A 24,804-nucleotide genomic window follows, 5' to 3' on the forward strand; every position below is an offset into this window, starting at 1 on the left:
GGTTGTCTCTGTAGAGTTTGGGTCGGCTGTTGGGAGTCTGGGACGGTGGCACCACCACGGACAGCAACGTCACCGTAGCACTCAACGCTTCTTTCAATTCTTCACATTCCAGTCACTCTCAGGAGTGAATACCTAATTGCGATCGACAGCAGCTCGACAATCTTGGCTGCCGCGCCAAGAAGTCTTGACAGGCATGTGGGCGCTGCATTCACTGTGAGTGGCTGCTGCTATTTAGCCTCCAACTGTACCCTTGGGGCCTCTCTCAACCTTTCTCTCATCCCATCCCCCCCGCGTGCCTCGAGATGTCTCGGTCTGCTGCTGCTTGGGCCTTTGCAGTGCGCTGGCGATGGTATCTCTGCGTTGCGCCCGCCGTGACTTTGCTGTGGATGCTCTATCTGCTCTCGAGTCAATATCGGCCTCGAGTCGTTGCGCAATCGCATTCTCTCTCTGCTGACAACACCACTTCCATCACTCCTGTTCCAGCATTCCCCGGCGCGGGAAATGCAACCTTGGGCGTGAGTCTCTTCGCGTTCCTGATCTGCCTGAATGCTGACTATAATGCTCCTAGTTCGAAGCAATCCTCGCCCTCTCCCCATTTCCTTCCTGGCGCACGACTGGTCTTCAAGCAGCCGCGCAATTGACCGGCCTGGACATCCAAATACCCCCGCAACCTCCCATCAACCCAGAACTCGTCGATGCCTTTGCCGGGCTGGGCCCCGAGGACGCAAGACACCCCAATCATGGTTCCGCCCTCGCCTGGGTAGCGCATCTCGATCTGATAAAACATGTTGTTCAGTCGGATTTCGAAACCTCCTTGATCGTCGAAGACGATGTTGACTGGGATGTGTCGATAAAGGAGCAGATGGTCGGGGTTGCCGAGGCTGTCCGGCGATTGACGAAGACAAAGGACGAGAATGTCGAGACGACGCCATACGGTCAATCATGGGATGTTCTTTGGGTCGGACTCTGCGCGGAAACCTGGGATCACGATTTCGAGACTGTCTTTATCGACGATGAGACTGTCATCTCGGCGGAGCAGTACGTTGGCCTTGGGAAAGCACCGGTGGATCGCCTGCCCGAAGGTCGCCGGGCGGTTTTCTATTCTGGCGCTCCGATATGTACCTTTGCATATGCATTGACCAAAGCCGGTGCTCGGAATGTGCTGCTGGATGTTGGAGCGGGTAAAGACGAGGCCTTTGATATCTCGTTGATGAACGGATGCAGGGAGCGCAATCTCACCTGCATTTCGGTCCTACCAGAACTCTTCCGACACTACATCCCGTCCGAGAAAGTCGGTGGATCGAGTCTTGTGAACGCAAAGGGCGACGACTCCAATACGACGGTGGAAGAAGAAATGGGGCATACGGAGAACATCCTCCAGAGCGCTCGATGCCACGCCTTGTGGGGGAGACCGTGCCTCGCATGAATTGAATGTACATCATGTAACTATGGAATGTAACGAATCTGAACATACAATCGGTAACGACTGACTATATTCTTCCGTAGCTAGATACACACTGCCCTCTGACCAGACCTCTTCTCTAGCCCGAGACCGACTTCTGCTGCTGCTTCCAATTCTTCTCCACCACGTCCAACCCAACCCACCTCTTCATCATGCCATCAAACGATCCAATCGGGCAGAATGTCGCAATCCAGGCGTTGAGCGCCAGCCTGCCGCGCCAGATCCAGAGCGCCGGGCGCCGCTTGCTCATGTCCTTGACCACGTCCTTGGCCCACACATTCGCGTCGGTGTCGTGCTCGACTTGCTCGTTGACCATCGCGCTCTCCACCTCTTTCTTGGCCACATTGTAGAGCGAGTTGGGCGGCAAGGTTGGGTGGGGCGCGTTGTCGTGGAAGGTCGATTGCACTGCGCCCGTCACTAGATTGATGACCCGGATGCCGAACGGCTCGAGTTCCAACCGCAGCGTCTCGGTGAGGCTGGATGCGGCGGCCTTGGAGGCATTGTAGCATCCGGCAAAGGGGCCGGTGCTGGTGACGACTCCGGAGATGGAGGTGTGCATGATGAGCAGGGCGCCGTCGTCGTGAGTCGACTCCATGAGGAGTGGGAGGAAGGCGCGTGTGACGGTGATGAGAGACCACACGTTGAGCTCGAAGAGATCGCGGCCCTTTTGGATCTCAATGTCCATGAGCGGCATGGAGTATCCGCCACCGGCATTGTTGATCAAAGCGTCAAGGGAGCCACCGGTCAGTTTTTCGACTTCGGCCACGCAGGCCTGGATGGAGTCGTCGGAGAGGGTGTCGAGGAGGACCGTCTCGATGCCGGCACTTACGGAATGCTTGAGCTTGGCCGGGTTGCGAGCCGATGCAAAGACGCGCCATCCGGCTTTGTGGAATTGGAGGGCGAGAGCAGCACCGAGGCTGCCATCAGAGCACCCGGTGATGAGGATACTGCGCTTGGACGGCATTTCTTTAGGTTGAGGATAAGACAGGTCGATCACGAGGAGAGCGTAGCGGCAGGATGAAGAGCAGCGAGGAAGGAGCGAAGAGAGGCATCATATTTCAAAAGAGAAGAATAGGAGGAACAACAATACAACAACAGCTTCAGCTTAGGGTTTCCGGTGGCGTGCAGGACAAAGAGCCCACGCTTGGTCCCGCGGGGGATGCCGGGCGCAGAACAATATCTGCCCTCGATAATCTGCAGTGCATTGTCTGCTTGGCAGTCAATGGATTAGGAGTCGAGGGAAGCCCTCGAATAGTCAACGCCGCTCGAAATGATCAGGTTTCCTTGAATCCCGGACAATGCGTGAAGATAGCGGGTATAATGGCCAACTGCATCAGGCTCGGACGATGGCAAAGCCAATCAATCACCGAGAACCCTCTTTCAATAGCACTTAAGCTTTGAAAAGAGTCAATGACGTGAGACGCTTGTCGAGTGTGCCAATGTCCCTGGGCCGCGGCTATCAGGGCTTGATCTGCCGCAGCACCACGAACTATAAGCTGCCACAAGGCAATGCACAGCAAGAACAGGACTCTGCAAAGCTGCAGGACTTGCGAAAGCATAGCATTGGCTGGCACAAGAGTACCTGCATAAATCCCCACTTTAACCGAGGGCTCGACATTCATTCTTGACAGGTTCCATGGTAGAGATAGGAACAATGGCTTCAACACAGGGCTTGCTGCACGTAACGTCGAGGGCTCGCTCCGCACCGAGGATCTCCTCGGAGGCATTCGTTGCCTGGTACGAGACCGAGCACATGGCCAATGTCCTGAAGACCTCTGCCGTCAGCACTGCATACCGGTACCACGCCGTTGCTGCCGGGCCATTCCTCTCCCTGTACCCTGTCAAAGCCAGGAATATGCAGATGTCCCGGTGAAGAGCGATGCGGTGCTTGGACTGCCCACTTTGCATCCGGGATAATACGGTCGGCGAGGTGGAAGATTCCACCATGCCTGCTGGTACGCTAAAAGAGTGCCTACCCCTCTATCTGTGAACTCATCGCTTGGAGACTGTTTATACAGTAAGCACTAACCAGAAGTGTCTAGTCTGCAACTGAAATTCCATCCGATTCTTCTCCAACGCCCGGTTCAGCCTCAGCCATCCGACCCCAACCGCCGCATCAGCGAGTCCGCTGAGAACAGAGATCTTCCATGGCGACATCGCGGACTTTGTCACACGATGATTACACCGTCGGATGGATCTGTGCCCTGCCTCTCGAGATGGCAGCCGCCCAGGCCTTCCTGGACGAAATCCACGAGGACTTACCGGTGCAGGTGAATGACCACAACGCCTACACGCTCGGAAGCATCGGAAAACATCATGTCGTGATCGCATGCCTGCCCTATGGCGAATATGGCATCGCGCCCGCCACTGCCGTCGCAACGCAGCTGTTGTCAAGCTTTCCGTCCATCAAACTGGGCTTGATGGTCGGACTAGGGGGCGGTGTTCCCCGTGAAGAGGCGGGCATTCGACTGGGCGATGTGGTTGTCAGCAAGCCGACCAGCATCCACGGCGGGGTGATCCAGTATGACTTGGGCAAGGCGCTGACCGGCGGCGAGTTCCAGCGGACGGGCATGCTGAATCGGCCACCGCAGATCCTCCTGACGGCCATGTCGAAATTGCAGGCAAACCACCTCATCGGCCGCAAGAGATTCGTCAGGCTTCTGGCGGAGCTTGAACACAAGCTCTCAGCCCAAGCCCGTGGTACCTTTGCCCGGCCGAGTCAGGAGGATCGTCTGTATGCGGCTGATTACGACCATGTACCGACCGGGCTGAGCTCGAAACCGTGCGAAGCCTGTGACGTCGACAGGTGTGTTTCTCGTGCAGATCGCAGCGACAGCGTACCGGTTGTCCACTACGGCCTGATCGCCTCAGCCGACCAGGTGGTGCGAGACAGCCGGCTGCGGGACAGGCTCGGCCAAGAGCTGGGGGTCTATTGCGTCGAGATGGAAGCCGCGGGACTGATGAACAACTATCCATGCCTGGTGATTCGCGGTGTCTGCGACTATGCGGACTCCCATAAGAACAAGGACTGGCAGGGGTACGCAGCAGCCACCGCGGCGGCCTATGCCAAAGAGCTGCTGCTGGTCACCTCCGTCAGCCACGTCGACCAGATCCGCACCGTGCGCGATACGCTTTCTTCAGGTGCGTGCCGTCTTCTTCCAACGGCGCCTATGTTAGAGGAGTGCTGACAGCGATTGCTTCTGTATCCAGACCTGCTGGGAGCGGCTGCCGTTCCCTCCCCTCGACCGTCGCGGTCAACAACACCGGTCGCGATCGACCACAGTGACCTCGGCGGTGTTTATCTGGGAACGATCAGAGGCGCCGAGATTATCCCACGACTGATCCAGAACCCGGAGTACTGGCGAGCTGAGATCAACACGCTGCTGACACAGCTGCTGGCAATCCATCCCCAGTGGTGGGTGGAGGCAAGGCCGAAGACAGCAGAGATGATGAACGCCTTTTTTGCCCGGAACAGGCTGACCTTTAGGGTGAATATTGTTCAGAGGAAGACGCCGCGTCCAAATTACTCGGGCCACAACCGGCAGTATCTGAACAGTCTGTTCCACCATAACATGGGGTGGATCAACGGCTGGGAGAATGCAGGAGTGCCGGAGATCAACATGGGCATCCTCAACCTGTGGGCGATTCTCGAGTTCTTGGACAGAGATGTTGAATGATCACTTCAAGAAATGAACGGGATTCAGTGCAAATACTGGACAGTCATGATATTGTCGTCTTGTTTGCCGTAGTGCCTCTGTAAACTCTTCTCCCCACGCAGCGTCGTTTCCCATCGACGGTCGTCGAGGTGGCAAATACCAAGGCCTTATTCCCAACAGCACTGGCCTTGACATAAAGCTTGGATAATGAAGACCCTTTCTATGATGGGCCGTGCAGCAGGCGGGGCAACCCATGCTCGCATTTCCGCACTCGATTGGGGACCTCGTCCCGAGCCTTCGCGAAACCCGTCGATCCAGGGTTGTCTGGTGGAAGTGGTGGCACTCTGAGTTGCGTACCTTTCTCCACAATGCGAGCGTGGCGATATGATATCTGCAGTGGCGCTGGTTTCTGTGAGCTTCTACTGGCAGCCCAACCGTCACGCACCCACGGATCGCTTGTCCGATCTCAATTTTTTGCAATGCGAACTTTTTTACTTCGGTAGCCACTCGGTGCCTCTCGGCCAGGGGCTCTGAGACACATTTAATAAGGAGCGTTTGGCAAACTTCTGGCATGTCAGGACGCAGCTCTCCCGCAACGGACCGCCAGGACCCGTCACCACGATGCCTGCCCACGATCTGATGAGCCCGACATCATTCGTTCCTGAGCAGAAAGATGGCACCAAGCAAGTGGCTTCATCAGCAGAGTCCGTGACCTCCAACGAGCCGTACTGCATCACGAGCACCCGGCGAAAGATCTTCATCATGTGCATGACCAGCCTCGCCATGGTCATCACCATGGTCCCGACCAACATCGTGCTGCCCGTCCTTCCCATTCTCCAGGACAAGTACAGCGTGACGACGACGCAGATGAACCTACTTGTCACCGTCTTCTCAATTTTTCAAGGCATCACCCCGGCTCTAATGTCTGCGCTGTCCGATCTCCAAGGGCGGCGGATGGCATGGATGTTCACGCTGGTCATCTACACCGCGGCCAATATCGGCCTCGCTCTGCAAAACAGCTATGTCGCGCTGATCATCCTCCGATGCCTGCAGAGTGTTGGAAGCAGCTGCGCCATTCCATTCGGCTTTGCAGTTGCGGCCGATATCTCATCTCCGGCGGAACGAGGTCGATTCATCGGCCCTTTGCAGGGCTGTGTGATGGGAGCATTTGCGTTCGGACCAGTTATCGGAGGCCTGTTGGAGCCCAGCTTGGGGTGGAGAAGCATCTTTTGGTTCCTCGCCATTGGGAGCGGTACAGCCCTGGTCGCCTACTTCGTGGTCATCCCTGAGACGGCTCGCAATATCGTCGGGAACGGTTCCATTGAGCCAAAAGGATGGTGGAGGCGGCCAATGGTGGAGAATGTTCAACGGCGTCTGCAAGCAAGCTCGAAACAGGCAGACGCACAAGGGCCGTCAGAAAAGCCTCAACAGGAACGAATCAAGGTGGCACAAATCCTCAGAGCGTTCACCATTCTCGCCGAGAAGGACGCTTTGATTCTGGTCATCTTTACCAGTCTTTTCTACTCAGGCGTCACATCCATGTGGGCAACCACCGGAAGTCACTTCAACAGTCTGTACGGGCTCAGTACGCTCGAGGTTGGCTTTTCCTTCTTGTACGTATATTTCCTGCAGATCACGACCTCCACCGCTGATCACATTGACACACAGACCATACGGAATCGCCGGCGGCATTGGTTCAATCATTGGCGGCAAACTAGTTGATATCAACTACCGACGCATCCAGAAACAACAGTACCAGAGTCTCAAGTCAGATTCAACGCCTGAACAGCCCATCGACTTCCCTTACGAGGTTGCGAGACTGCAAGTTGCGATTCCGTTCGCGCTCCTGGCGGCATTATCCCTTATCACGTATGGCTGGATGGTGGAAACAGGCCAGTCACTTGCGGTTTCATTGACCCTGCAAGCATTGATTGGCCTGGGTGGAAATCCGTTGCTGGGGACTATCTACACGCTGCTGATCGACCTCTACCCAGCCCAGGCCGTGGCAACTCAGGGGGCAGCGGATCTGGTTAGATGCTGGCTCGGTGCCATTGCAGCTGCAGTCATTGACTACATGCTGTCCGGCATCGGCTGGGGGTGGTCCTTTACCATTCTTGGGTTACTGATGATGCTGGCCATGCCGGCATTGGGTCTGGTGTATGTACGCGGGCCTAAGTGGCGCAAGGAAAGCGGGGCCAGCAGTCTAAGTGAAAAGCAAGTACTCTAAGTTTAGCAGAAATGAGAGGACAGTTGCTATGATCTATTATGAAATGGTCCTTCAATGACAATTGTAATTGGAAGCCTGTAAAGCAGGCATGACCTGCACAGGGCAATGGCACTCAATCAGACATGCACGAATCGATTGGAATGATAAGCAGGGGTCCCGTCCACCTTTTGTCCAACAGTAGGAGATTAGATTGCTCTTCATTGCCTGAAGCTGATTCGTTGGCAGGCAGGGCTTGGGGTCGCTTTGGCCCCTGCCAAGTGCCAGCCTTGGGGTTGATATAGATTGCCCGGGCGCCAAATATTTCTGCAACGGTCTTTTCTTTTTCATCTCCAAAATGGACCCTGATCCGCATCTGCAAGCGCAGCATGAGCAATTTTTGATGCATTCTGATGATCGCAGTGATGAGGATGAGAAAGGGCAGCCTAGACATGGTCGGCTGCATCGATGGTACACGGGCTGGAAGTTTACGCTTTCCTTAGCAGCCGCTGCATGCATTCTTGTTCTTTCCTTCAACCTTGGCTTTCTACTATGGGCTGTTGCGAGGCATCAACTGGCGGACAACCGCGGTGTTCTGTACGAAGGCGATTGCGACCGAGTGAAGCGGTTAAGCACCGGGCTGCATCTTCTGATCAATGTCCTCAGCACGACTCTGCTGGGTGCAAGTAATTACGGGATGGTGCGCTACATTCCCCTGGCTTAAGCTATTGCTTACCGACCGTAGCAATGCCTCTGCGCGCCCACCCGAAGGGATATCGACCAGGTGCATAAACAAGGCAGCTACCTTGATATCGGCGTGCCGAGCCTACGGAATCTTTCCTACATCCCCACAAAACGGACGCTTCTCTGGATCTGTCTGGCGCTATCGTCGCTTCCTCTGCACCTTGTGTAAGCGTCCCCGTCCATGAGCAGCACTCCTAAGCTCCTAACGTTGTGGTCCAAATGCAGGTACAACTCCACGATCTTCTCAACGACCGCAGCCTATCCGTACACAATCTTTGCTGGCCACGATTCTCTAGGCACCACGCCTCTAGCAGACCTGAATGCAGGCCAGCTAAGCGAGGAGCACACCACCGCATTCCGACGTCTCTACAGCGGAGCACAAAACGGAAGTTTGGAACAACTGGATGGCCCTGCGTGCGTCAATGCCTACGCAACAACCTTCCAGACAAAGCACGGCGACCTGCTGCTAGTAACAGACAATGTGAGCTCGCCAAATCAGTACGACTACGTGGGCGACCAAATGGTTTACAGACCCCTGGCCGGCCCCGAGGCCGACCTGCCCTTCGGCGACCCATACGGCTGGATGTGCCAGGACAACTCTTGGAATTGGTGCAGCGCATATCTACCCAGCATCCAGTCGGCCGCGAACAACAACACCTGGGTTGTGTACGCGGGCGACGACGATGATCGCACGTACCGCGTGGACGCATGTCTCGCTGTTAATGTTCCCAAACTCTGCAAGCTGCAGTATTCCCTGCCGCTGACGATCGTCGTAATCGCTGTCAATGCCGTCAAGGCTGTTATACTGTGCTATATGGCTGTTATGATGAGTGGAGTTCCGATCCTGACCACGGGAGATGCTGTGGCTTCCTTTCTGCATAAGCCAGACAAATACACCCGGGGTCGATGCTTGTTGTCTGCGCAACAAGTCCAGAAAACAGTCAACTCAGCACCGCGGGTTCCACCAGCCTTTACACCTTTGGCCTACACCAAGAGGACGAGGAGAAGACATGCCGCTGCGTCTCGTTGCCAATGGGCGACTATTTCAGTATGGTAGGTTCGTATCCCGATATGGATGTCTTCAGCTGACAATCTCTCCAGCTGGCTAATAGCCATTGTGATCTGCATTGCTCTCCTGATCCACGCTCACAGATTCGATGGCTCCGCAGTCTGGGACGCCGAATTCGGGTCGATCAACGCCCAAGCGCTCATCAAGGGGTCCGGCTGGCCAACATCCCTGATATCGAACACCATGATAGCAAACACCCCGCAACTCCTCTTCTCCATCCTCTACTTCAGCTTCAACAGCATAATGACGGCTATCTGCCTTGCTACGGAATGGTCCAGCTACGCCCTAACACGAAAGCCCCTCCGAGTATCCTGGAACCCGCAGTCCCACCAACGGAGCAGCTATTTCCTCTCCCTGCCGTACCGCTACGCGCTACCACTCATGCTGGCATCTGCGATCCTGCACTGGCTGATTTCACAGAGTCTATTCCTCGTCGGGATCGAAGCGTATGATCTCCGGTGGAGACGGTCAACAGACCGCGACCTGATCACATGCGGGTATAACCCTGTTGCAGTGGTGAGTTCTATCGCGGTTGCAGTTGTTATGCTTGGTTGTCTGGTTTGGATGGGGTTTAGGAAGTTCTCGTCTGGAACTGGGATCCCCATTGCTGGGAGCTGTAGTTTGGCGATGGCGGTTGCTTGTCATCCGCGGTTTGATGCGAATTTGGACGAGGAGGGATTGGGGCGGAATGTTAGTGGTGAGAGGATGGAATATCTGCCGCTGCAATGGGGCGCTGTGCCTGTTTCTGGTGAGATTGGGCATTGTACCTTTACCTCTGAGGAGGTGGAGGTTCCTGAAGAGGGGAGGATATACCAGTAACCGACCCTGGCGGCCACCCAGCCAACCTTTAAGCTAGAGCCATCCAGATATCATCCTGAAAAGGAGTGTCCCAATGCTGCCATCAATGAGATGGCTACAAAAAGGGCTCAAAATGAATTGATCCGAAGGTGTGACAAGTGCTCACACGGGCGTAGATAATACTGACCATTTGTTTCCATCCCTGTCCCAAATGAGATTACTGAGCGAAGAGTCGATGTGCAGTAGTAGTATGCCGCTACGATTTCAAGACCAATACTCTGTATACGAAGCTAAAGTCTGCCAGGGAGCTACAGCAAAGTTCCCTGGAGGAATATGAATCCAGGACGACATTAACCAAGAAGTTGCTATAACCGCCAGTAAGAGAATGTATATAGTAGATCATAGAGCTACTCCTGAGAGATGATTGTTCGTCTTAAGCCCTGGCAGCCAACATGTCCAGGTCCAGACCAGAAAGAACCCACAGGACCGCCCGTTTCCTGGCGAAGGTGAATGAGCGGAGAAGTACAAAGGCCAGAACGAGCAAGACCACGCCTACGACAAGCATCAGGCCTATCCAACGGGAATGATGGCCCCTGTCTGTGAGGTCTGCGGCAGTGCCTTCAAGTGCCACATGTGCAAACTTGTACGTCTGATGTTTAGGATCGATCGCGGACTCCTGGGCCGGACGGGTGTTGTTGCGCCTGACGCAGATGGATGTCCCCCGTCCGTTACAGTTCGTCGGGTTATACAAGGGGTCCTGGTCAAGGCGTCGAACGACTGACTCGTGGAGGACGGCATCAAAGGGCATGTCGCGGGAGCCGCCCTCGTTCAGGGGGAAGCGGACGTTCTCCCACAGCGGCCGGCTGTCCGTCCATGCCAGTTCCCAGCGGGTCGTGAGGGGCCAGTACTCTGCGCAATTAGTCTACGTTCCATCGAGGTGATGAAGGTGATGAAGGGGCTTACCCAGGAATTTCCACAGTAGCACGGTGAAGAAGTCGGTCCCCAGGCCGAACGACAGCGAGTCATGCACGAACCCCCCTATGGCAAATCGGTCTTTGTCGTGGAACCATTTATGGAGATTCCTTTTGAACCGGTCGACTTTGGAGCTCCATTTGACCGCCGCCAGTGGGTTCTTTTGCCCTACAAGCTCAAGCTCATCGATCATCCAGGCGAGTGGGATATCGCTCATCTGCAGCTCGGCTCCATGGGTATTGCTGGGCCCCTCGAGCTTATAGAGCGACCAGAGCCTCTGCATGTACTGCCAGGGGCTCCAGTGGCTGGGATTCGGCCTCTTCTCGTCGGCCACGGAGCGCCGACCGTCCCCAGCAGGCCAACCACCGCCAACGTCGCCGTGGCCACCGGGAAACCAGACCTCCTTGATGTCTTCATCGTCCGTATCCTTCGTATCGAGGATATCCTGGGCGAGCAGCGCCGCTTTGAACTTGACGCGGCGCTCATCGACGGCCACCGCGTGCCGGACATAGTGCGCGGTCCCAACGACCTCGACGGGGAAGGGCGCCTTCTGCTCCAGCACGGCAACAGAGCTCACGCAATCCCAGAGGCCGAGGAAGTACACCTTGATGTTCCTCCCCTTGCCGTCTTTGCCTGTTTCCTCGCGGCAGAACGTCTGGCTGAATGCTTTGAGCTCGTCGAACGCCTCCTTCGTCTTGTCGACATCGATCGAATTGCCGGAGAACGCCTGCCCGTCTTTTTCGCGTTGCTCCGTCTCGTCTCGCCTGGCTTCCAGTTCCTGCACATCTATCAGTTTCGGAGGGCCCTGTACTGCTGGCTTGGCCTTCGCCGGTTGCCGAAAGCTGAACGTCTTTTTGAACCAGTCGAGCCACGCGCCGTTCGTCAGTTGCTCCATTGGGATAGTCTCTCGGAGCTGGTCGAACAGCTTCGAAGCCATCTCAGTGGGATCGGTGTTCTGGAGCTGCTGGGTCAATTTCGACACATCCAGCTTGCCTGGCGCGGTCGTCACAGTTCTCTGGAGCTGGTCGTAGAGGTTCGTGATCTGGTCGCCCGACATGCTCGCGACCTGGAGCTTCTCGATTCCGGCACTGGTTGGCATTTGGCTCAAGATGCCGTTTGTGAACTGTTCGATGCTGACGGTTTTGATCAGTTGGTCGAGCGTCTTGGCTTTCTTGAGCTCTTCCTTCTGTTCAACGGTGCGATTATGCAGTTCTCCTGCCAGATAGCGCTGGTAGAGAAGGTACGCAAACGGGACCATCTCCTCGTTTCCCTTGCAGAGAAGACCGACGGTGCTGATCATGCGCGCCAGGAACTTGGCCGTGTACGCGCCACGGCTGAAGCCAAACATATAGATCTTGGCTCCCTGAACGAGCACAGCATTAGCAATGGTGGGAGAATAGCAGAGCATCGATGGATCCACTTACCGACTCATAGTACTGCATCAGAAACCGATAGCCGGCTATGACATGTGCGTCAAAGGTGGTGGCATAGCCCTGATCGATGGTTCTCACAATCGTGCTCCACTTGTCCCAGAACCAGCGCTTGTTCACCGAGGTCTCGTTGATACTGTAGGTGCCAATGCCGGCTGGCATCGAGAGACATCAAGTGAGAACGAAGCTTCCAGGAGTGGCAAGGCGGACGTACTCTGGTAATAATGGTACTGCTTAGGATGAGTGCGATCGAGCATGCTCAAGAGTTTGACCACATTGGTATCGGCATTCGATCCGCTGAAGGTGTTGCCAGTGCCGTCGAAGCAGAGCACGAGCTTGACTGGCTCTTTGGCTGGTCCAGAGCTCTGCAGACCGTTTTGCTGCTGCATGCTGGCCATTCCTTTGGTGGGTTGAGAGAGGAGAATGAAGGTGATGCGCGAGGAGGAGGTAAGCGACGAAGCGCCTCTAAATGGTCACAGTCCTAGTAACGCGTTGAAGGAAGAGAGAAACTCTGTGAGAGGCTTTATTTATTTGCCAGGTTGAATCTCTTCTTGGGCTTGGGGCTGTTTCTCCTGCCGCTCCAACCGCAGTCCGGGGTACCCGATGATCGGAGCCAGCACCTGTGTGGGTTTGTCGTGTTGAATACGAATCAAAAGCCTCTTCGGTTTGTTGGACCGCATCAATGAGGATGTCCCAATCCCAGCTGAAGGCAATGCGCCTCCCATCTGGAGCGCATCCGCATCTCGTCACGCAGATAGAAGACGCTGAGTTGGTCGAACCATGGCGCGCTGAAAACATCGTCCTTCGGTGTGCCCGAGCCCTGGGACTTCCGCGGAAGGGAGGCTGGCTGTGGTGGACTCGGGCTGGCTGAAGTGAGGGCTGGCTGAGAGAGACAGCACGACCAATCATGCACGCCATATATTCGTATCCTATAGTTCGTGTAACCTTGGACCTATCAAATACCTGAGCATTGGGCAGAACTGGTGGAGTACTGCAGTTGAGAGGAAAAGGACAAACATGCAGCTCTAGCACCGCGTATACCCCGCGGCCTCTCATAGGAGGATGTGTGTTTGCTTGCTGCAGTGACGGGCAAAGGCGGGCGTCGTATCTGTGGTTTGCATGCATCGTCGGGCATCCAATACCATTGATTTGATTTGTGTCCATGACCGTGTTGCAGGGTGGGAGGAGTTCGACTCTTCGAGAGAGCGCCAACCCGTTCATATCGCGTAGAATAAGAAAACGCATAAGAAGAGAGTCGCGGCCTCCGTACCTGCCATCCCTGCATAGGCTCTTTTACGCTGCGAAATCTCAACCATCTCCATGTCGTCCGAAGAGGGATTTCCGACCGGCGATGGTGAGGGTGCTCGACAGAAGTGGAACAGCGTTCTGACTCGCCCTGTCGAGATTGTGAAAAGCTATGTCGGTATTCGAAGACAGGTGTCTGCAGCAGAGCTCGCAGGCCTTGTCAGAGGACTATCGCAGAAGGGAGAACCCCTCGATGATAAGAAAGGGTAAGCCAACCCTTACTTACATGGCATTGTCTGGTGATCCCCACTGACGTCGGCAGCACGACCGAACTTCTCATCAACATTCTGACCTCCCTGCCTTCGAAATCGAATCTCCGAGCTGTCTTCACCAACAGGCTGATTGAAACGCTTTGGAACAACCTCCAGCATCCGCCCCAGAGCTATGCCGGCAGCGACGTCAAGTACGACGTCGTCAACCCCAAGGAAACACTGCACCACAGGCGGGACACCGGTGAGCCCATCAATGCGATCGAGTTCACGGCCCCAGACAGCAGTGTCAGGCTGCGAGAGCATATCTCACCAGCGGGCAATGGAGAACACCAGTACCGAACGCCCGACGGGAGCTTCAACAACATCCTCGAGCCGAACCTGGGCAAGGCAGGGTCGCAATATGCCAAGTCGGTCAGTCCGCTCAAGAGCCTCCACGGTGTCAAGCCCGACGCAGGCCTGCTGTTCGACCTCCTGATGGCGCGGGATGAGACGACCTATCGAGAGAATCCGGCCGGCATCTCGTCGATGCTCTTCTACCACGCATCCATCATCATCCACGACATCTTCCGCACCAGCCCCGCCGACGCCAACAAGTCGGACGTCTCGTCCTATCTCGATCTGGCGCCGCTGTACGGGTCCTCGCTCAAAGACCAGCTGGAGATCCGCACGATGAAGGAGGGCAAGCTGAAGCCCGATACCTTCCACGAGCGACGCCTGATCGGACAGCCGCCGGGCGTCAACGTCATGCTGGTCCTGTACAGCCGCTTCCATAACTATGTTGCCGATGTCTTGCTGAAGATCAACGAGCATGGGCGGTTCACGTTGGTGTTTCCCGCCAATGCAAGCGCCGAAGACAAGGCCCGCGCAGTCGCCAAGCAGGACCACGATCTGTTCAATACCGCTCGGCTGATCGTTGGCGGGCTGTATGTCAACATCTGCTTGCATGACTACCTCCGTGCAATCACCAACACGCATCACTCGAAGAGTGACTGGACGCTGGACCCGCGGGTTGAGATCGGCGAGCGAGCTGGCAGTGGCGGCGTGCCCCGAGGCAGTGGCAACCAGGTCAGCGTCGAGTTCAATCTGCTGTACCGCTTCCATTCGTGCATCTCGAAGAAGGACGAGCGCTGGATCAACAATTTCTTCCTCAAGCTGTTCCCCGGTCGCACGGCAGATGATCTGGTCAATGTCAGCCACATGGAGGTCGGTCAAGCCCTGCGCCGGTATGACCAGAGCATCCCAAAAGACCCAAGCACTCGAACCTTCGACGGACTTGAGCGCCAGCAGAACGGGATGTTCCGAGACGAAGACCTTGTGCGGATTCTGAAGGAGGCGATGGATGACCCTGCCGGGTCCTTCGGTGCTCGAATGGTCCCCAAAGCGCTCAAGATCGTTGAAGTGCTCGGCATCCACCAGGCACGCAAGTGGCAGGTTGCCTCCCTGAACGAATTCCGCGAGTTCTTCGGACTGAAGCGGTACGAGCGGTTCACCGAGATCAACTCAAACCCTGATATCGCCGACCTCCTCGAGAAGCTGTACCAAGACCCGGACATGGTGGAGCTGTACCCCGGCCTCATGATCGAAGACATCAAGCCCGTCCGCAGCGCAGGGTGTGGCATCTGCCCGACGTATTCAGTCGGCCGCGCTGTGCTCTCCGACGCGGTCACCCTGGTCCGCTCCGATCGCTTCAACACCCTGGAGTTCACGGCCGCCAACCTGACCAACTGGGGGTATAACGAAGTGCACTCGGATAACAAGACGCTGGGCGGGTCCATGCTATACAAGCTCATCCAGCGCGGCGTTCCAGGCTGGTTCCCGTTCAACTCGGTGGCCGTCATGCAGCCCATGTACACCAAAGCCGCCAACGAGCAGATCGCCAGGGAGATCGGAACCCTGGCCCAGTACACCCTGGCCGACCCCAAGCCGCCGGCAAAGCCCGTCGTGGTCTTCACCAACGCAGCCATCAAGCAAGTCCTGCGCAACCCCAAGCAGTTCGCCGTTCCTTGGCTGCATCCCCTCAGTGCCTTGTTCCCGGGCACGAAGGATGTCAGCTGGTTCATGCTGGCGGGCGACGAGCCCCGGAACCACGCCCACCGCACTGCTTTCACCAAGGTGCTCGGCCAGATCCCGAACTTGCACCGCGCGGTGCACAGGCTCGTTGAGCAGGTGGGTGCGGAGCTGCTGGAGAGAAAAACATTCACTCTCAGGGAAGGCCTGCATCAGATCAATCTGATCCGCGACGTGGCCATTCCGCTGAATGCACGGCTCCTCGGCGACCTTTTCTGCTTTGATGTGCGGTCGGACGAGAACCCAGCCGGGACTTTGAGTGCCGCTGCGCTCTATCGCCATTTGCTTGCCATCCGGACCTGGGGCGTCAATAACAATGACCCCGGCGAGGCGTGGAACCGTCGCCGACGGGCCCAGGAGGGCGCGAAGGTGGTCGTCGACTCGACTCGAAAGTTGGTCGACGAGGTTGTTGTCGGCCGCGGGGCGGAATTCAGTTTCACTTCCGCTTGGACCTTGATTCAGTACTATATCTCGATGGTTTTCCTTTTTCTTTTCGGCTCATTCGCGATTTCATCGTCCGCTGGCAACCTTTCGCGCAGGGCCCCCATCAGAAAAGACTCCCTGCGGTCCTGCGGCTACAGGCTCGTGGAGGGGCTTCTTGACCAAGGAACCTCTGCCGAGCAGGTTGTTGATACTCTGTGGCTGACAGCCTTTGGCGGGATTGGCGTCCCCGTCACTTCGGTGAGTGCCCTTTTGGGGGTGATTGCGTGATCGCTTTGGTTGACTGTGTGTTTCGACTAGTTCTACGAAGTCCTGCAATTTTTCCTGCGTCCCGAGAATGCCCCCATCTGGACGGAAGTGCAGAGCCTGGCTCGAAGAGGCGAAGACAGCACACTTCAGAGCTATGTGCTCGAGGCTCAGCGGCTGACGAGCTCCCAGCGCAATGTCCGCATTGCGACGCAGCGGACAGAGCTCGAAGGCAAGGTGATACAACCGGGCAGCCCGGTTGTCATGATGCTTGTAAGTTTCAGTCCCTGGAGCGGTAACGTAGCGTCTGACTATATTCAGGGCGAGGCTGGACGCAACGGAGCAGAGGTCCCGAATCCCAATAAGTTCGACCCAAAGCGCCAGGCGAATGGTGTGAGTGCATTCAGCTACGGCCAGCACGAGTGCGTAGCCAAGGGTGTCGCGCTCGCCTTCATGACAGGGCTCGTGAAGCTCGCAGCTGGCCTGAAGCAGTTGCGTCCGGCAGCCGGCGAGCTGGGCCAGGTCAAGACGATCCACATTGGAACCGAGAAGGCATATCTCGATGAGAGTTGGTCGCACTTGGGTTTCGAAGTCAGCAGTGAGTTTTGACCCGACAACCCCGCTTGCTTTGTTTTTCTAACATCGAATAGCGTGGAAGCTGCAGTTCGACGGCCGGGAGAAGTAAAACTGGGGCGGGGGTATGCTGTAGCGGCGTTTAGGGTTGATCTGGATGCGATGTGAAGAACTGTTATACAGATAGCGTATCTCTACCGTAGAATGCGAACGGCTTTTTTAATTCCCCTCCTTCAACATTCTCTGGCCACTGGAGACATGCACCTCATTCAGTACTGAAGGATCGTCCCCGGGCGCCTATTCCAGCAGAAGCAACGGTGGGTCAGACAAGGTTACCCCTGCTCATGTTCATGCAAAGGAACCTGCGGCCAAACATTGAGGCTGGCTGATGGAGTGAATTGCTGGCGTCAGGCAGCCACACATGCCAGCTTGCCCGGAGAGGTTCATGTGTTCGCCATGCAGTGTGACTCCGGAATTGTAGGATTGACCAACTACTCCGTCCTGAGCCTCCGACCGGGCTTCTCAATTCATCGGACAGGCTTTCTGATCCCCGACGCAGCTTCCTTTTCGCCCGATCCATCGTGGATGTTGACATTGTTAAGTTCAAGCCCACCTTCGATTGCCTATCCCCGCCAGCTAAACTTTAGGGCTGTTGGAAAGCTTGTTGCCTATATGTTTGGATAGTAAGACAGGTGCCGTTCCAAAGGTTTGTATACATGTATTGCATTCCAGGGAACATACATTGGTGGGGAAGCTCGGCTCTCGATGTATCAGATACTGGAGGACAGTTGAATTGGAACTTCCTTGCTTTCTTTCATTAGTAAATAGGTTAGTAAGGACTGGCAGCTAGAGGCGCACGATCAGAAAGTTAGTTTGATATCGATACTGTCTTGCCCATCTATTTCGTGGTTCGCGATCCCCTTCTCGCCAGGTCGTCCGAACAGACGGACTTGGCTTCTGGACTGCCACAATGGCAATGTGTCGATAGGGCCACAAGAGGTACTAAACGCGAAGGAAACAGAAAGTTAGCTGACGATTATTCTGCTAGGCGCTGGTATTCCGTCCTGTACACGGGATTCTGCTTGGCTGACACCATCACTCCATAACGCGTATGGCTCGTCGCCCGACGAATGCTTCTCATCTCTGTCAGCGATCAACATTATAACATCCTCTTCCGCCAAAAGGTTTCTGAAGATCATCGCGTTTTACCTGTATCTACAGGATATATGTGGTTGTGGTAGGCTGGCTCTCCCCCGGAGACGGCAGACTAAATGAAGTCACGCAACAAAGTCACAGCCAATAAAGTCCGGAGCAGCAATGATGCGCTCATTTCAAGAGATTGTGTGACAGAATACCAAGTTCTCAGTTCCCAACTTCCTGCGACCGTGTGACTGCTTGTGCCGATCTGTTGTACAGAATTGTGGTTACGTCACTTGGGCATCTGACATTCACCATTCGGAGTAAAAGGAGTAAATCCAAGTCCGCAGTAGCAAGTAAAGAACTCAATATTAAGCTGCGAAATGCGATAAGCCCTTCTCTCCTCCACCCAACTCTGCGAGCTGACCCAACCGACCATGAAGCCTTTCCACCTCGTTATGCTACTCTATCTCCTCGTTCCTTCCAGCTGTTTGCCCAAACGCAAAGATCAAGCCAGCCTTCAATGGTCGATATGCGATACAGATCCGGAAGCTGTATTGGCCAAGTTAGGCCATGTAGCCCGCGACCCTGACAAACTCGACCCGATTACCTACTACGATGCCTATCCCCCACGGTATACGCCCAACGGACTCATGTTTCGGACCAAGGTTCGCGGTGGCCAGGAGATCTCGGTCGTGAAGGTGCAGTTGGCAACAGAGGAAGGGAAACCACGTGTGCCCGACCACGCCGAACTGTGTCGGTGGGATCATTATGGCGATGACATTACCTTTGTATGCAAGCGACAAGCTCCTGTTAACGGAACCCACCTCTGGAGTGCGGAGCAAAGGCAGTTCGCGGAGGAGATTCAGAACGACGTTGCCTGGGAGAATCTCGTTGGCTACGGGCTGTATTCAAATCCCAAGTGGAAAAAACTGCGCATTGAAGGATACGAGGCTGTGTTGGACGATGTGACTGTCCAGTCCCTGCACCTCATGGAGCTGGAAGTCAAGGTACATCGGGCAGAAGAGGATAGGGTCTATCAGTCCATCACGGACCATCTCAGCGCACGGGGAGTGGTGTTATGTGCCCGGCAGGAGTCCAAGACCATGCGGTTGTTTCGTGCTATGGGCCATCTCGCAACGCCGGACGAGTTATAGGTTGTGTATATTGGCTATCTCTAAATCGGGAACTGTTTATCATTGTTACGAACAATTTTTACACTGAACTACGCAGCATATTGACAAGATCCAAACTGGTCAAAGCGTCAGAGCGCGTACGATTTAGACATCTGCACCATCTCTTGCGAAGCCCGATGCGATCTTACCTATGATGCATCGCGCATCAAGACCCAACCCTCCGAATAACTACTTTCTTGGTTCCAGCCACGAAGGGCTTTACGCAATCCGCCGTCAAGCATGGAGATAGCATGGAGATAGCATACACAGACATGCTGATAATGGCTTTCACACATGCTTATACCCCCTTGCCCGATGATCCGACCCGAGCAACTGGTGCAGTGCGACTAAAGGCGGATTAACATTAGGTTGATGCGACCCTAACAGTCTAGAGATCAGCACCTACCGTGCGATGACTTCCAATGATCTTGGGTTCGGTGGGAACAGTGCCGAGTGGATGCTTTGCATGCTGGACTGGGCTCGATTGAGTGTTGTCAACAGCACGTTTGGCAAGTTAATTAATGATGGAGTCAGAGTAATCGACAGTGTGCGAGTGACACCTCCAACCCTGACTTGGGCGATGCGAGCAGTGCTCGAGTACGATTTCGCCATGCCTCACCTCCATCTCAGGTCATGTCAGACTCATTGATCAGAATATGTACATTCAGTCCTTATTGGTCAGAATGTGTGCATGGTCATGATGAGTGATGCTGATTTGATGCTGATAAATGGTCACCTGACCTGCAGCCACCATTAAATCCTCTTCCCCTCCTCCTTTGGTCATTATTCATCTTCGATTCATCTGTCAGACTCCAAATGAAGCCTCTCTATCCGAAAGCCAAGGAGCGGCGCGTCAGTCTATCTGATTCGGGCCTCCGAAAGTCGCGATTCGCCGTCCTTCGAACCGCCACCGTCTTTGGAGTCATCTTAACCTTGCTCTTCCTCTCGCTGTTCTCGTATATCTTCGGCTCGCTGTATCAGCTGAATGACCACTTTCACCACCTGAATGTCGCCTTTGTCGACTACGATGGGGGTGTTGTTGGGGATGCTGTCCGCCAGGCGTATGATGGGCTGCGCGCCGACACCTTTTTCACCCTCAGCGAACAGTCGCCTGCGGATTATTCTCAGCCTCAGGATCTGCGCTCGGCCGTGTGCGACATTGACTACTGGGGGGCCCTCTACATCTCTGCCGGTGCTTCTGATCGCTTGGCAGCTGCACTAAGCGATGCCGATTCGGCCTCTTCCTACAACAACCGCGACGTCCTCACATGGATCTGGAACCAGGCCCGGTATCCAACGACCATCGACTCTCTTGACCGACAGGTCAGGACACTTGTCGAAGCTGCCCGTGTTGCCTACGTGCGAATAAATGGCACCGGCGCCGTGCAGTCTCTCGATACCTCCAGTCCCGCCGCTGTGGCTGCGTACTCGAATCCCTGGCAACTCGCCCAAGACAACCTCCAGCCCACAGCCCAGGGCTCCCGCCTCATCTACAATACCCTCGTCATTATCCTCATCCTGATCCAAGAATTCTTTTTCCTCGCGACTGTCAACGGTCTCTACGGACAATTCGGCCTCTTCGGCCGGGTCAAGCCTCTCCGCATGATCTTCTTCCGCTTCCTCATCTCCGCCCTGTACACCCTCGCCGGCTCCATCTGCGCAATCGGCGCAGTCTGGGCCTTCCGCTCCGGGTGGGAGGTCAACGGAAACCAGTGGGCGCTCTCCTGGATAACGATGTGGCTCTTCGCCCACCTGAACTTCCTCACGCTGGACGTCGTCGCCGTCTGGCTGCCCCAACCCTATGTTCCCATGGCCCTGATATCATGGGTCGTGCTCAATGTCGCCTCGATCCTCGTACCCTTTGAGCTCTCGCCCGCCTTGTACAAATGGGGCTACGCGCTGCCCGCCCATGCAGTCTACAATATCTTTATCGATATCTGGTCCGGTGGGTGCAACCCGCAGCTAAACTACGCTCTCCCGGTGCTATTTGCATATGAACTATCGAGCGGGATCCTCAGCGCCCTCGGGGTCTACCGCCGCGCGCACTACGCCGTCGTCGCGGCAGAGCGCGAGGAGAAGAGCTGGCAGGAGAAGATCGCCACAGCGGTTGCAGAGTGCACGAGGACGACTAGTCGGGTCCCGGCTCCGTTGGCGCTGTCGCCAACGCAGAGCAAGGAGAGCAGGATAGCGCCGGATGAGGATGTCGATGACTTTGATGCGGGTGAAGGTGAGGGTCGGCGGGCATCGAGCTCAAGTGTTGAGGAGGGTGTGCCGGATCGTGCGGAGCTTACGGGACGGCTTTGGCGGGCGACGTCGCAGATGAACATCGAACAGGCGAGTGCGCGGAGGAAAGAGTCGATTGGGCCGGCCTTTACGTTGCGGTAGTTGTATTTTGCATTTGTTGCAGTGGAAGCATATGGATGGGTGTAGGGGCGGTTCTTGCATCGATAAATAAATTCTTCTGATATTTTACACCCTGAAGTTAAATAGACATGCGAATTCACTTAACTGAAAAATGATGACCAAACAGAGAGAGCGTTGTAGGTGAAGCCTGAGTCTCCTATTAGGTAGTGGTAGTAGTAGCGTACGCCTATTATTTTAGACCTCCCTTAGGGTATGGGGGCGTGCTGCTATTAGGTAAATAACTTATTTAAATTATATATAGGCAGGCTTTTTATTTTAAAAGGTAACTTTTACTAAAGCTTATGGGCTAGATATGTATTTTTTACTTATTATTTTTATAAATAGCTATTAATAGATATTATTTATTATATATTTAAAAATTTAACTATTATAGGTTATAAAAACCAGCCTTTTATAAAAACTATATATATATATTTAAAGCCAGTTATATTAAAAAAGGGTATAAAAATATAGTAAAATAAAAAAAGGGTTAAAAAATTATTTAATACTAGGCCTAGTAATTTTTTAGCTTGCTAGGGCATAAAAAACCTTAGCAAGGGTAAATAAATTAATAAAAATTTATAACTCTAAATAAAAATATTAAGTTTTTAACATTTAGTTTTTAAAGGTACTTTAAGGCTTTACCCTTAGTAATTAGGGGTATTATAGGGTATTAAGGCTATTATAAAAATTATTATTTAAAGTATTAATAAAAAACTAAGTATTTAAGGTTTTTACTTATTTTATAGGAGTAAGTAAGCTTAGTATTTTTATATTAAAAATACTTGTAATAACACCTAAAATTACTATATAATAATTTTAATATTAGCTAGTAATATAGGATTAAATATTTTAATATAAGCTTTAATTATAATATTACTTAATAAGGCTTTAAATTTATAAAGGTTATTATTTATACTAAGTAAATAATTATGAAGGTACTTTTTTATCATTTAACTTAAATAACATAATATATTGATTTATATAAGCTATATATCCTGCTTATAATAAGTATTACTTTTAAAAAGTTAGGCTTTAGGAGCTAGGCCTTTATAAAAATATTTTTATTAATTAGTTTATTCATTAGCTTATTTTTTAATACTTATATATTTAGGGGATTATTATAAATATATTATATATTAATTTATAAGCTAGTATAATACTTAAAATACTTAATTTAAAAATAATAAAGGTTATTTATATATATTAAATTACTAAAATATTATATATATAAAGCTAGTAGCATAATACCCTAAAAAGCTTTTTAATTATTATTTTTAATTTTTAAAGCATGCTAGTAACTTTATTATTATATATATAAAATTAGGTATTAATTACTAATAATCCCTATATTTAAAAATATTATTTATAATAAATTATAAAGATATAACCTATATAATACTATAAGGTCCTTGGCCTTAGGGATTTATAAATAGTGTGATAGGGTGTAATACACCTAAAAAAGGTTTATAAATAGTAATTTAAAAAAAATAAAAATATTAAAATTAATACTAAGGTTTAAATCTCTAGCCTTGCAAAGGCTAAATATTCTTAGTATATATTAAATTAACACCTAAAGGCTAACTTAGCTATTTATAAGTAAAGCTATTTATAAATATTTTTAAGTCTTGTAAAAGGGCTATATATAATATAATAGGCCTTATAACTACCCCCCCCCCTTTCACGGCCTTAGTTTTTTAAGGCCTTGTAAATAAATAAAAATATATAACTTATAAAATATTTTTAAAAAACCCCTGTTAGTATACTAAAAACCTTTATAAAAAAATTTTACTATATATAGTAAAAAAAGTATATTTTACCTATACCTTTTTTTTATATAGCTAACTTTACTAGTATTTTTTTTAAATATATTAGGTTTTATTCCGCGAAGCCCCTTTTTAATAATATTAAAATTTTATATAAAATATAAGCATGCTTGTAAGTATTATTAATTTTTTATAGGTATATTAATTTAAAGTTTATAACTATTTTAATATTTTAGGCTTATATAAAAGCGGTAGCTATACCTTATTTTTTAACTAAATTTTTTTTATTTATTTTTTTTATAATTCTTATAAAAAGTTAATATTTATAGTGTTTTTGCCTTTTCACAAGTTATAATTATTTTTAGTATTTATAAAATATTATTATTCCGCGTTTTTTTTTAAGTAAGCTTAATATTAAAGCTTTTATTTAATCACTTTTTTTTATAACTTTTTTTATAAATAAGCTGCTTGCTTTTTATAAGTATACCCTTTTATTAGCCTTTTTTATTTTTTTTATTATATAAATATATTTTACAAGCCTTTTTTTTACTAGCTTACTAACTAAAATAGCTTGTAAAATTTTTTAATACCTTAAGTAATATAATACTTACTTATATATTTTAAATTTTTTGCTTTTACTTATTTCCTGCTAGGTACTTTATATATTTTATATACCCTTTATATTAATATTTACTTGCTTGGCTATCATGCCTTATAAAAAAGTTTTATAAATTTTTAAGCTTTAAAAATATACCTTATAAGCTTTAAATTTTTATAAAAATAAAGTTTTGCCTTTACCTTTTTATAAACTTTTACTTACTTATAAGCTTTAATTACTTGTTTACTAGCTTTTATTTTTACTTATTTATAAGCCCTTAACCCTGCCTGCCCACAAGCCTTAATTATTTATTTATAAGTTTTTAACCTTGCTCCCAAGCTCTTAACTTTATTTTATAAAATCCTAATTTTATTATTATAAATTTTATTTTACAAGTATAGTTAACTTATATATAGTTAATTAAAAATAAATTTTTTTTTTATTTTTATAAATAATATTTTATAAAATAGCTCTTGCTACTTATTTTATTTTTAACCTAATTAATATCTTACCTTTTACTACTAGCCAAGGTTTTAATATTTAGTTT

General features: G+C 51.5%; 10 protein-coding genes across 10 annotated transcripts; 7 read left to right on the forward strand and 3 right to left on the reverse strand.

Annotated features, from left to right (window-relative positions):
- Window positions 1-302: 302 nt before the first annotated feature.
- Window positions 303-1,426, forward strand: DSM5745_06891 (uncharacterized protein; the record flags this gene model as incomplete). The annotated part of the gene is made up of 2 exons (XM_026748907.1): window positions 303-515; window positions 569-1,426. 2 exons carry the CDS (start codon window positions 303-305, stop codon window positions 1,424-1,426), a joined length of 1,071 nt encoding a protein of 356 aa, XP_026603211.1.
- Window positions 1,427-1,541: 115 nt separating this feature from the next.
- Window positions 1,542-2,426, reverse strand: DSM5745_06892 (SDR family oxidoreductase; the record flags this gene model as incomplete). The annotated part of the gene is made up of 1 exon (XM_026748908.1): window positions 1,542-2,426. The coding sequence occupies one exon, from the start codon at window positions 2,424-2,426 to the stop codon at window positions 1,542-1,544; it is 885 nt and encodes a 294-aa protein (XP_026603212.1).
- A 635-nt stretch (window positions 2,427-3,061) lies between these two features.
- On the reverse strand, window positions 3,062-3,619 carry DSM5745_06893 (uncharacterized protein; the record flags this gene model as incomplete). Its single annotated transcript, XM_026748909.1, has 2 exons — window positions 3,062-3,422; window positions 3,492-3,619. 2 exons carry the CDS (start codon window positions 3,617-3,619, stop codon window positions 3,062-3,064), a joined length of 489 nt encoding a protein of 162 aa, XP_026603213.1.
- A 59-nt stretch (window positions 3,620-3,678) lies between these two features.
- DSM5745_06894 (Nucleoside phosphorylase) lies at window positions 3,679-5,139 on the forward strand (the record flags this gene model as incomplete). Its single annotated transcript, XM_026748910.1, has 2 exons — window positions 3,679-4,603; window positions 4,673-5,139. 2 exons carry the CDS (start codon window positions 3,679-3,681, stop codon window positions 5,137-5,139), a joined length of 1,392 nt encoding a protein of 463 aa, XP_026603214.1.
- A 600-nt stretch (window positions 5,140-5,739) lies between these two features.
- DSM5745_06895 (uncharacterized protein) lies at window positions 5,740-7,345 on the forward strand (the record flags this gene model as incomplete). Its single annotated transcript, XM_026748911.1, has 2 exons — window positions 5,740-6,731; window positions 6,787-7,345. 2 exons carry the CDS (start codon window positions 5,740-5,742, stop codon window positions 7,343-7,345), a joined length of 1,551 nt encoding a protein of 516 aa, XP_026603215.1.
- A 334-nt stretch (window positions 7,346-7,679) lies between these two features.
- DSM5745_06896 (uncharacterized protein) lies at window positions 7,680-9,953 on the forward strand (the record flags this gene model as incomplete). The annotated part of the gene is made up of 4 exons (XM_026748912.1): window positions 7,680-8,021; window positions 8,067-8,230; window positions 8,291-9,118; window positions 9,167-9,953. The coding sequence occupies 4 exons, from the start codon at window positions 7,680-7,682 to the stop codon at window positions 9,951-9,953; spliced, it is 2,121 nt and encodes a 706-aa protein (XP_026603216.1).
- A 412-nt stretch (window positions 9,954-10,365) lies between these two features.
- Window positions 10,366-12,732, reverse strand: DSM5745_06897 (T6SS phospholipase effector Tle1-like catalytic domain-containing protein; the record flags this gene model as incomplete). Its single annotated transcript, XM_026748913.1, has 4 exons — window positions 10,366-10,841; window positions 10,896-12,267; window positions 12,329-12,489; window positions 12,549-12,732. The coding sequence occupies 4 exons, from the start codon at window positions 12,730-12,732 to the stop codon at window positions 10,366-10,368; spliced, it is 2,193 nt and encodes a 730-aa protein (XP_026603217.1).
- A 922-nt stretch (window positions 12,733-13,654) lies between these two features.
- On the forward strand, window positions 13,655-17,290 carry DSM5745_06898 (peroxidase/cytochrome P450 family protein; the record flags this gene model as incomplete). The annotated part of the gene is made up of 5 exons (XM_026748914.1): window positions 13,655-13,845; window positions 13,902-16,599; window positions 16,660-16,878; window positions 16,927-17,203; window positions 17,256-17,290. 5 exons carry the CDS (start codon window positions 13,655-13,657, stop codon window positions 17,288-17,290), a joined length of 3,420 nt encoding a protein of 1,139 aa, XP_026603218.1.
- Window positions 17,291-18,752: 1,462 nt separating this feature from the next.
- DSM5745_06899 (uncharacterized protein) lies at window positions 18,753-19,472 on the forward strand (the record flags this gene model as incomplete). The annotated part of the gene is made up of 1 exon (XM_026748915.1): window positions 18,753-19,472. The coding sequence occupies one exon, from the start codon at window positions 18,753-18,755 to the stop codon at window positions 19,470-19,472; it is 720 nt and encodes a 239-aa protein (XP_026603219.1).
- Window positions 19,473-20,306: 834 nt separating this feature from the next.
- DSM5745_06900 (SNG1 family protein) lies at window positions 20,307-21,875 on the forward strand (the record flags this gene model as incomplete). Its single annotated transcript, XM_026748916.1, has 1 exon — window positions 20,307-21,875. One exon carries the CDS (start codon window positions 20,307-20,309, stop codon window positions 21,873-21,875), a length of 1,569 nt encoding a protein of 522 aa, XP_026603220.1.
- Window positions 21,876-24,804: the final 2,929 nt, after the last annotated feature.

The sequence above is a fragment of the Aspergillus mulundensis genome (assembly GCF_003369625.1).
Source record: "Aspergillus mulundensis strain DSM 5745 chromosome Unknown scaffold_6, whole genome shotgun sequence".
In the NCBI taxonomy this organism is placed as follows: Eukaryota; Fungi; Ascomycota; class Eurotiomycetes; order Eurotiales; family Aspergillaceae; genus Aspergillus; species Aspergillus mulundensis.